Below are 12199 nucleotides of genomic sequence, written 5' to 3' on the forward strand. Positions count from 1 at the left end.
TGATGGCCATTATAATCAGTTGTCAGACAGTTTTCCTGAATTTTTTTCTTTCTTGTTTGGAGGCTGCAGTAGTTGTGTAAATCTTACAGACACAGATGAAATTTGCCGCGTTATGCCAACATTGTAGTGTATGGAGCCAATCAGATAACCATCACGCTCCATGGCATTATTAACCAACCAGAACAAGAACGGTCTCCGTTGTAATGTGAAATGTGCCTGATAACAGGACCAGCACAATACCCGGTGCTTCTAACTTAATCATTAGTAATGCATACCTCCCAACTTTGAAAGACAGGACACATTTTCTTTTACAGCCCCCCCTTAACTCCATCCAGTTTTTTTTTGTGAACTCACACAGAAATAGTGCCCCTAGTGAAATCCTGTAGTGTTCCCACAGTTTCATTCCTCTTTTATGGCTCCTCACATAGTAGAACATCCCTACAATACTCTTCAACACAGTATGATCCTCCAACACACACAGTGATGCCCCCATAGTGCCCATACAATACATAACATAGCCCCCACAGTGTCTTCCCTATACGTTATGATACTCCCACAGTGTCCACCATGTACAGACACAGTATGATATCCCACAGTTCCCCCACACAAAGTATGATGCCTCAACGTGGCCCCTTCCCTCAGTATGCTGCCGCTCCACTGCACCATACTGGCAAATAAAAAAAGACTCATCTACCCTGTTCTCATGATGAGCAGATTAGATATGTATAGTAGATCTCTGTGAGGTCTGTGGCCAGGCCCAGCAAACATGGTGCAATGACCTCAATACGCCTCCTGCTCCGAGCCTCAGTTGCCACAGGTGAATGGTGGAGCAGGGAACTGACGGCTCCCTGCTCCTCCACTATATTTATCAATATCTGTGTTCTAGAGATAGAGATACAGTAGAAAGGGAGACATGCCACCAACCTCATGGGACATCTCACAAAATCCGGGACTGTCCTGCTGGATTTGGGACAGGTGGGAGGCATGGTAATGCTTGTGTTATGTTACTTTATACTACACTGATCCCTATATACGGGATTATACAGGATCCTAACCTGGCAGGCTTATAGTTCTAGTATAGTTATGGTGTACAAAGTGGAGTAAATAGTACTCCTCCGCTACAATACATCTAAATACCTCACATTAGCTGGACCCGATATTAATATTGCTGTATGTGAGGGGCAATATTCTATACATTTTCCAAACAGTGCACTAAAAACTTCGGGACATCCCTATAACAATACCTGTTCATATTTATACACTTGTTCCCATATGAATAGTGCCACACATTAACTATAGGTCGTATCGGCCTCTGCCATATAGAAAGTACCACACAAAGTATGTCAGTAGGAATAGTGTCGTGCGATATTCCACATTGATGGCGGCAGCCACAAAGTGCCGCCAAGGATGGCGACTCTCATACAGTACTCTCAGTAATGGCGCCAACGGCAAAATGACACCAGATAATACTGGAAATACAACATGCAGAGTAGCAGTGCCAGTGGTACATCCCCCCCCTTGAATAATACTCTCTCTTCCAGTGACACATTTTCCCCCTTGAATAATGCCAGCCATGCTTGAGGTCTAGAAATAATGCCTGCCATCCGGTGCTCCTGAGGTATTATTGGCAGTCATCTAGTGCCACAGAGGATCAGTGCCTATCAATGCTCCAAAATTACTCCAGTTACTTGACTGTCCTCACTACAAGGTCACAGCCCGACATACATAGGTGTGCTGAGGTTTCCATATGATGCCAATATTAGGACAAGGACCAGCAACTGGAACTTGAGTGCCATGTAAGTGCGCAGGGACAACAGGACAGGACATACACAACTACTCTTTTCTTTTGTCCAGGTTGTAGTGTTACCGTACTTTTTTTTGCCTATTTTTGGAAACTCACATATACTTCACAAAGGTCGGCAGGGTGATTCAGATGCACAAACATATATATGGGGCGCTGTTTCTAAAGTTTTGGCTTTTTTTATTCTCAACACAGGTCTTGAATCTTGTGCAGTCCTATGTAACGCTACGGGTGCCGCTGTATGTGTCCTATGTCTTTCACTCGCCTGTTGGAGTTGGCGGGTGGCAGCACTTCGATCTTCACTCCGAGCTTCGGCTGACCTTTGTGTACGATACTGCCATCTTGTGGAAGGATGGGATTGGGAGCCCTCCAGAGGCTGAATTGCAAGGTAAACAATATCAGTCTTTTATGTACCATATTTATCTCATGTTTTATCCCTACCTGGCTTGTAATCTTCAAATAGAAATAATCATTTACGTGTTTTCATTTTTGTGTTGATGAGATTTTGGGCTAAATTAATCAAAATGTCGCACAATGGCACAAAATCAAAGACGCCTTTTTTTCTCTTTTGCTTCTTTGTAGAGTAAAAAGTTGTCCAATGGACTTTAAAATGCGTCACGTCAGTTTTCAACTGCTCAAAACCAAAATGAATTATGCTAAAAAATCCAGATAATAAAAACCGTACCTGTAATGCTGAACAAAAATAGCGATATCATGGCTCTGTCCCCAGATGACGGCATGTACTGATCCCAATGTATGCCTGTGGGTAGGACACGGGACAGCGGACTGGAGAGTTGCTTTTCAATATAAAGTAGTTTCCTCCTCATGTCAACATCCCAAAAAGAAATAACGGCGGGAGACTTCTGTAGCGGATTTTAATCCAATTACAGATGGAAGTTTGCAGATATGATCTGTTTGGAAGCACAAACCGGCAGGGATGATCCTGTTTGCAAAACCTGAGCTCAGTAGTGTCATGTGCAGCCCAGCATCCTAGACGTGTGACATCACAGCTGATTTAAAGGGAATCGCTCAGCGGGTTTTTGCTACCTTACCTGAGAGCAGCATGATGTAGGAAAAGTGACCCTGATGCCAGCGATGTGTCACTTAGTCGTTGTGATACAGTTTTTAGATGAAGCATGTAGCAGAACTCAGAAGGCTGACCCAGCCCCACCTGTGATTAGCAGCTTTTTTTGTATATTGTCTATTGACAGTGAGCTTCTAGGGCATGGCATGGTTGGACTAGGGGGCACCAGGGAGATAGTCTTGCAGTGACAATCTGCTAATAAAGCACTTATTGTATTGAAACAACAGCACACAGCCTAATAAGTGACACATCACTGAAATCAGTGGCTTAGCCCTTTCCTCAAGCTGCCCATATATTTACATAGTAAAACCTGCTGAAGGATTCCCTTTAATGTTCCACAAACTTCAGTACTGTTCCTAATGTTCTTAAAAAAAACCTTAAAGTGCTGTCCTTTTTCTCCTTTTCTCCTTAGTTTATTATTTTAAAGCTTTACCAGTCTATGGGCAAATTTGGTCTCAAGATGGACATCCCTTTCACCCATGGCATGAAATATCCAAAACGAAAAAGCTGAGAAACTCCCAACAATGAATTTTCAGTTTTGCCCACAATAATCAGGGAACAGGACAATCCCATTCTAGTCTTGAGGTCCTAACAAGTGTGTTGACGTAAGGGAAAAAAACATGGCTAACCCACAAGAAAATCTTGAATATTAGGCAACCTCCGGCTTTAGAAGTAGGGCTACACTGCAACTTTAGTCACATGACAAAAAAGGAATGACATTTGTAGCCCTAACCTAAACTTTCTATATTGTTTCAGAAGCATTACTCACCACTACGGATGAGCAAACCCATGGAAGGGCAGGTTCTGCCAAACTTAAGTCCAAAGTTCAGTTTGGGTACCCAAACTTGACCTCAGACCCTAACCCCATATAAGTCACTGGGGACCCAAATTTTGGTGCTGTAAAATGGTTGTAGTAAGGGCTAGGGGACTGCAAAAGGAAGTAAAATGGGGTTAAGAGCAGGACAATTGCCCTGCAAACAAATGTGGATGGGGAAATTACTTAAGATAACATATAATTTAAAAAAAAAAGTGAAAAATAATCTTGAACCAGGAGGTGGAGGCCCAAGTGATGTATTTTACTGTATTTTAACCAGCCAATGGAAAGCAGACTGTGAGGAGTCAGCTTTAGCTGAGTCGACTTTTCTTTAGAGTGGACCCTCTGAGTCGTGGCACCCACCCACCGAGGGCGAGCTGACCTTGTGAGGAACCACCCCCTATACAGGGAGTGTCAGGGGCAAGACCAAGGGGGTGAGCCACCACGACTGCTAGAACCAGACAGCCGGCTCAAGGAAGACACAATGTGAGTGTCTGACGACCAGGGACGGGCAGGAAACAAGACAAGACGTAAGTTCAAGGTATCTTCATTAAGGAAAACTTCAGGGTAACATCAGGTACAGGACGTGAAAACACAGGGAAAGCACAGCAAGGTGCGTGCGGGGGCACGCCAAGGTCCATGGCATGATACGTGCTAGATGGCATGCCTGGGTAAAGGCAAAGGCACGATGACGTCGGACTCCGGACAGCAGGCAACGATCGACAGGATCAGGGCATCAGGCTGCGGACATCAGCTCCAGACATCAGGCCGCAGTCATCAGGCTTAGGATCTCTAGCAGCGATCGGCAGGTTCTGGGCATCCGGCAGGCAAACCAAGGTTCAGGCAAGGAGACACGACAAGGTTCAAGACATGATGCGTGTTAAGGAACACGCCAGGGTCCAAGGCGAAGTTCAAGGCAGGGTGCATGTGTAGGGGACACGCCAGGGTTCAAAGCACAAGACAGGGTGTGTGTGTAGGGACACGCCAGGGTTCAAGGTCCAATGTCCTCGGCGTGCTAAAGAAGCCACCAGGATTCAAGATTCAAGGTCCTGCGCGTGCTAGGGCACGCCAGGGGCACGGTACAAAGAATGGTCCTGGCCGTGCTAGGGGGTACGCCAGGGTACAAGGTTAGCAGCGGGTCCCATACGTGCTAGAGAACACGCAGGGCTTTAAAGGTCAGGACTGGTGTCCTGCGCGTGCAGAGGGGCACGCCAAGGTCAGGATTCAAGGCAAAGAGCAAAGTACAGAGCAAAGTACTAGCAAGACAAGGATACAAGACAGGTCATAGAACTCAGAACACGACAGAAAGACAAGGTTCAGGACAGAGCAAGGAAAGCAAAACACTTGTGCAAGAGTAGCACGAAAACGCACAGTGCGAGAAACAGCGTGAGTGCAAGGGAGCACGGAAACCACGACTGGGGCACCGGCAGGCGGTACCGACTGGAGGCACAGGCAGGCGGGCACGACTAGAGGCGGCACGTCTGAGGCACAGACAGGCAGAAACCACAATAGCACTGGACGGCGAGCACGGCAGAGGCACACAGGTGGGCACGACTAGAGGCGGCACGGCTGAGGCACAACAGGCGGGCACGGGGCGACCAGGCGCATGCAAGAGGACACGCAGCCTCAAGGCAGGGCTAGGCAAAGGTACAGGACAGAGACACGTGCGAGACAGCACGGCAAAGCGTAGTACGAGGAGTGCAAGAGCGCACGAAAAACGGAGACTAGACACAGAGTTCAAGACATGGTCCTGCGCATGCAAAGGGCATGCCAGGAGCAGAGTTCAGGGCAAGGTCCTGCGTGTGCAGAGGGCACGCCAGGGTCAGGGTTCAGGACAGAGAGCGTAATGTAGGCAGTAGCACAGAAACGAGAAGTAGAGCGGAACGTATGCTAGAGCCCAGAGCCGGGCACAGAGACATAGAACTAGCAGCGGAGCGTAGGCCGAAGCCCAGAGCCGGGTCAAGGCAGAGCCTTGAGACTAGTCAGGGACAGAGTCAACGGGTAGACAGTCGCACTCAAAATTGAATGTCACTTGCATCAGAGTCATTAAAGGAATTATTATGATTTTTATTTATTTATTTATTTATTTTTTTTCAATAAATCAAGAAAAGTGAAAAAACACCACAAACAGAGATCAGATTCCAAACATGAGTATTACACTGTTACGTTTCGACCTATACCTAGGTCTTTCTCAAAATAAATAAATAAATGAATAAATAAAAATCATAATAATTCCTTTAATGACTCTGATGCAAGTGACATTCAATTTTGAGTGCGACTGTCTACCCGTTGACTTTTATCTGTGGTATATCCATGTTCAGTCAGCACCTCCTCCTACAGCACGAGTGCGCGTCTTTATTTTTTTCTAGTCAGTGACAGATCCTCCTGGGTCATAGAGAGCGTTGCTAGATCAGACTGGCTGGACCATAGAGAAGGTCACATGCTCAGGGGTTCCAGAAATACAGAGGATTGCAGAGTCAGACAGTGCTGGAACATAGGAAAGGCCACATGATCAGGGGTTCCAGGAATACAGAGGATTGCAGAATCAGACAGTGCTGGAACATAGGAAAGGTCACATGATCAGGGGTTCCAGGAATACAGAGGATTGCAGAATCAGACAGTGCTGGAACATAGGAAAGGTCACAGGATCAGGGGTTCCAGGAATACAGAGGATTGCTGAATCAGAGCAGAGACAAATGGTTACCTAGCAACGGCGTGCAGCCGTGAGGTAAGGCGCGCGTGCACACTGTTCCAGGCATCATGCAGCATAACAGTCATGAGGTGCGTGTGCACACTGCTCCAGGGATCTTGCGGCATAACAGTCATGAGGTGCGCCTGTACACACAGGCAAGACCCGCGGGGCGCCCGCAGGGACCCGGACCTGGGGACAATGAGGCATGACAGGCATGACAATGGGGATCATGCAGCGCAAGCAGCATGGCCGGCATGACGGGCATGACACAGACAGCTGTGAGCTGCTATTTTGTTGGGAAGGTGCCAATATCCATGGACCTTTCCAGCCTATTAATATCAGGTCTCAGCTGCCTGCTTTGCCTTAACTTGTTATTAAAAATAGGGGTGATCCCATGTCACTTTTTTAGGGTCCCCCCATTTTTAATGACCAGCAAGGCAAAGCAGACAGCTGGGGCTGATATTAATAGGCTGGGAAGGTTAATGGATTTTGTGCCCTTTCCCATCATAATAAGGCCAGTTCACACCTGTCTGCTTTCCCTTGGCTGGTTATAAACATAGGGGGGAAAACATCATTTTTTTAAAATTATTCATTTGATACACTGTCAGGCGTGGTGCACCAGCCAATAATAGCCATGCCATTACTTTGCATGGCTGGGTTGGGACCGGACGTGGCCACAGCCTTAAAGCTTGTTGATTGGCTGCAAGCTTTGTTAGTCTGCCGGACCGAAACAGTAAAACGAATGTACAATAAGAAGTCCGTGTTTGGGGTTTGGTACCAGACACTAGGTGTCCGATACGAACCCCGAAGTTTCCAGTTTGAGTTCGCTCACCCCTAATCGCCACTGGATGTTTAATAATTGCTACGTTAGTATGGCGTTTATCTCTTATACATTGGATAGATGATGTATGCTTTTGACTGGAATACACCTTTAGGAAAGAACATGTTTTATGTTCTCATATTCCCTTTGATCTGACGTCACTATGCAGGGTATTAATGATATTATTTCTAGCTGTAACTAATGAAAATTAAACATGCACATAATATTTAAGAGCATTGTAACATGACAGATACTGTCCATACAATGTTCATTAGTTGTAAGAATTTTGTAGACACAAGTTGCAGATGTCATTGACAACAGTGACATCTGCTGGTGAAAACAGATATTAGAAATAGACTCGATAATAGCATAGTAGAATCAATGATCTTTTGATATATCATCATCAGGGTCGTTGCTGTGGGTGGTAGTTGTGCTTGGAATCTTGCACCTGAGGAGGGGCCAATGGCCCTTCTACCATAAAAGAAGACACCAATATTATAATCAGTACCTGGTAGGTGAGGAGACCTGTTAGACATTTTGTATTGGGCCCCAAGAGCTTCACGCTGTCCCTCCATTTGCCTCTGTCAGACCATCATAAGCACACTGCCAGTGATTTGTATAGGTCTGTACTCAAAATCTGACCTGGCGTTCTCAGCTAATTGATGAGAGAGTTAAAGGGGTTTAGTTTTATCATGTCCATTAACTATGCGAAGGTCGTAGGTTACAATTTATACCTGATCATTATGGCAGATTTTTTTTTTCAGTAAGATCAAACCTCTTAAGCCGTCTATATGGGCATGTCGGTCATAGGAAGCTGAAGAAAATGATACCTTGATATCTGCGATCCAATGTCTTATTCCAGAGAAGTCAACATTTTTCTCTTATGTAAATGAGCTGTTAAGATCTATGGGCCGGGCATAGATCTCCCGGAGAATCTGCCTCCAGAGATTATTATAAATAAAAGGGGGCATTACCAGTGTGAGACATGGAATGACTGACGGTCTTGCTCTCCTGATCTAGAAGTCTCTCACTGGTAACTACCCATATCCTGCAAAATAATCTCTGGAGACAGATTCTCAGGGAGATCTATGTCTGGCCCATAGATCTTAACAGCTCATTTAGATAAGGGAAAAACATGGATTTCCCTGGAATAAGACATCGGATTGCAGTTATCAAGGTATCATTTTCTTCAGCTTCCTATCACCTACATGGCAATGTAGACGGCTCAGGATGGTTGATCCTACTGACAAATTCCCGGTAAGTACAGTGGTCAGTGCCAGTAGTAGTTGGCATAGCCATAAGATGGCATAGTAGAATAACCTTAGTATTATAGCTTTAATAACAGATTAATCTGTGTATTACGCGCAGTTTTATCTCATTCCTTACTCTCATTTAGGCTCCCTCTACCCGACCAGCATGCGTATAAATGATGAAGGACGCCTGGTTGTCAACTTTAAAACGGAAGCTCGGTTCTACGGTCTGTTTGTTATGTCTCATCCTGGTAAGGACAGTAGCGATCACTCAGGATAGATAACTGTATGGTAATAAATGATGAGATCCTCAGTGACTCTGCATCCACTACTCACCCTAATCCTCTCCTCCAGTGGATGTATTGGTGTATTGAGATCAAGATGTCTGAGAAACACTAGACACAGTTTATGACATAGAGATTCAGCAATATTGGCGTCGCTCTAATCGTTCTTGATGGGGGGGTGCTGGAGTCAGACGCTCCTGATTTATGAAGAGGAGCATGACTTTTCATGATTCAGGAGTGTTGGACAAGTGGTGTGCACCTCTCTGTGTCCCTTGTCACAAATCTTACTCTAGTCCCTACTGGAGTAAGATTTGTGGCGTAAAAAATGCTGCCACTCGTCAGGAATTTGACAGTGGCAGTTGAGACGCCCCGTCCCACCCCAGCTTCACCCATTTCAGGACAGCTGGGGATAACTGACGTGAAGATGCCAGAAGTTGTGAAATATAGGCATCAGCTCCGAGTTGGGCCGAATTCCCACAATTTGTACATTTTCTGCCTGGATAGTCGGCATTTAGAGGAGCACAGGTGCCATCACTTCTGTACCACATTATGGTATCTATTAGGAAAAGGGTGTAAAGCTGTAGTAGGATATTGTGTTCAATAATGATGGGAAGGATACTTATATTTCATGGTGTTTAGTAATGAGGGAACTTTGTTATATTCCCTGGTGTCTAGCAGAGTGGGAAAGGTGAGTTATACAGTCATATGTTAAAGTTTTGTGCACCCCTATTAATGTTAACCATTTTTCTTTATACCAATTATGGTTTTTGCAACAGCTATTTCAGTTTCATATATCTAATAACTGATGGACTCAGTTATATTTCTGGATTCAAATGAGGTTTATTGTACTAACAGAAAATGTGCAATCTGCATTTTAACAAAATTTGACCAGTGCAAAAGTATGGGCACCTCAACATAAAAGTGACATTAATATTTCGTAGATCCTCCTTTTTCAAAAATAACAGCCTCTAGTCGCTTCCTGTAGCTATTAATGAGTTCCTGGATCCTGGATGAAGGTATTTGTGACCATTCCTGTTTACAAAACAATTCCAGTTCAGTTAAGTTTGAAGGTCGCCGAGCATGGACAGCCCACTTCAAATCATCCCACAGATGTTCAATGATATTCAGGTCTGGGGACTGGGATGGCCATTCCAGAACATTGTAATTGTTCCTCTGCATGAATGCCTGAGTAGATTTGGAGCGGTGTTTTGGATCATTGTCTTGCTGAAATATCCATCCCCTGCGTAACTTCAACTTCGTCACTGATTCTTGCACATTATTGTCAAGAATCTGCTGATACTGAGAAGAATCCATGCGACCCTCAACTTTAACAAGATTCCCGGTGCCGGCATTGGCCACACAGCCCCAAAGCATGATGGAACCTCCACCAAATTTTACTGTGGGTAGCAAGTGTTTTTCTTGGAATGCTGTGTTTTTTAGCCTCCATGCATAACGACTTTTTGTATGACCAAACAACTCAATCTTTGTTTCATCAGTCCACAGGACCTTCTTCCAAAATGTAACTGGCTTGTCCAAATGTGCTTTTGCATACCTCAGGCGACTCTGTTTGTGGCGTGCTTGCAGAAACGGCTTCTTTCGCATCACTCTCACATACAGCTTCTCCTTGTGCAAAGTGCGCTGTATTGTTGACTGATGCACAGTGACACCATCTGCAGCAAGATGATGCTGCAGGTCTTTGGAGGTGGTCTGTGGATTGTCCTTGACTGTTCTCACCATTCTTCTTCTCTGCCTTTCTGATATTTTTCTTGGCCTGCCACTTCTGGGCTTAACAAGAACTGTACCTGTGTTCTTCCATTTCCTTACTATGCTCCTCACAGTGGAAACTGACAGGTTAAATCTCTGAGACAACTTTTTGTATCCTTCCCCTGAGAAGCTGTGTTGAATAATCTTTGTTTTCAGATCATTTGAGAGTTGTTTTGAGGAGCCCATGATGCCACTCTTCATAAGAGAATCAAATAGGAGAACTACTTGCAAGTGGCCACCTTAAATACCTTTTCTCATGATTTGATACACCTGGCTATGAAGTTCAAAGCTCAATGAGGTTACAAAACCAATTTAGTGCTTCAGGAAGTCAGTAAAAAGTAGTTAGGAGTGTTCAAATCAAGAAAATGATAAGGGTGCCCATACTTTTGCACCGGTCAAATTTTGTTTAAATGCAGATTGCATATTTTCTGTTAGTACAATAAACCTCATTTGAATCCAGAAATATAACTAAGTCCATCAGTTATTAGATATATGAAACGGAAATAGCTGTTGCAAAATCCAAAATTGTTATAAAGAAAAAGGTTAACATTAATAGGGGTGCCCAAACTTTAACATATGACTGTATTCCCTGGTGTCTAGTGGACTGGAAGAGATGGATCATATTTCTTGGTGTTTAGTAGTGGAAGAGTTAGATTATATTCCCTGGTGTCTAGTGGAGTGGGAGATGTGGATTATAATCCCTGGTGTTTAGTGAAGTGAGAGAGGTGGATAATATTTCCTGGTGTCTAGTGGAGTGGGAGAGGTTACATTCCCTGGTGTTTAGTGGACTGGGAGAGGTGGATTACATTCCGTGATGTTTAGTGGACTGTGAAAGGTGGATTATATTCCCTGGTGACTAATAGTGGAAGAGTTAGATTATATTCCCTGGTGTCTAGTGGAGTGGGAGACGTTGAGTATATTCCCTGGTGTCTAGTGGACTGGCAGAGGTGGATTACATTCCCTGGGGTTTAGTGGACTGGAAGAGGTGGATTATATTCCCTGGTGACTAGTAGATTGGGAGAGGTGGATTATATTCCCTGGTGACTAGTAGATTGGGAGAGGTGGATTATATTCCCTGGTGACTAGTAGATTGGGAGAGGTGGATTATATTCCCTGGTGACTAGTAGGGAGGGCGAGGTAGAATATAATCCTGGCATCCGGGGGTGATGGTTATATTCCTGGCCATGGCCTCCAGTGCTGTTGGGATAGATTAGAAGAATGGAGAATAGATGTGATTTATAATGATGGACATTATGAGAAAACCCGTAGTTTGTAGTTATGACAGTCATCATCTGTACACGGATGTTTTTTCATCTGATTGATTCTTTTTTTAATCTAGCCACGTCATTGACCTCCATGATCATGTCGGCCGATCATCCAGAACTGACCTTTACCTTGATCCTTGTGCGGAACGAGCCCACTTATCACCAGCCCATCCAACAGTGGAGCTTTGTCTCTGACTTTGCGGTAAGAGGCCGCAGCTCCTCTATGTACACTTGTATGTGTAGAACTCGAGGTCACGTAATCAGATCACGGATCATTTGCTCCACAGGTTCGGGACTACTCTGGCACTTACACGGTTAAGCTCATCCCCTGTACCACCTCTCCCTACCAGGAGTACAGTATACCCACTGTGTGTAACCCTCGGGAACCCATCAATTTCGATGTTGATATCCGATTCCAACAGGTA

The 12199-nt window shown here is 44.8% G+C and overlaps 1 protein-coding gene across 1 annotated transcript in view; it reads left to right on the forward strand.

Annotated features, from left to right (window-relative positions):
- Nucleotides 1-12199, forward strand: part of FREM2 (FRAS1 related extracellular matrix 2) — a 348626-nt gene that overhangs the window by 301432 nt on the left and 34995 nt on the right. Inside the window, exons 17-20 of the mRNA XM_073583262.1 lie at nucleotides 1997-2189; nucleotides 8608-8712; nucleotides 11849-11976; nucleotides 12062-12196. Coding sequence (XP_073439363.1) covers nucleotides 1997-2189; nucleotides 8608-8712; nucleotides 11849-11976; nucleotides 12062-12196 — 561 coding nt within the window. The remainder of the gene's footprint in view (nucleotides 1-1996; nucleotides 2190-8607; nucleotides 8713-11848; nucleotides 11977-12061; nucleotides 12197-12199) is intronic.

The sequence above is a fragment of the Dendrobates tinctorius genome, unplaced genomic scaffold (genome assembly GCF_039654945.1).
Source record: "Dendrobates tinctorius isolate UK_male_01 unplaced genomic scaffold, ASM3965494v1 ptg000075l, whole genome shotgun sequence".
NCBI classification, from domain to species: domain Eukaryota; kingdom Metazoa; phylum Chordata; class Amphibia; order Anura; family Dendrobatidae; genus Dendrobates; species Dendrobates tinctorius.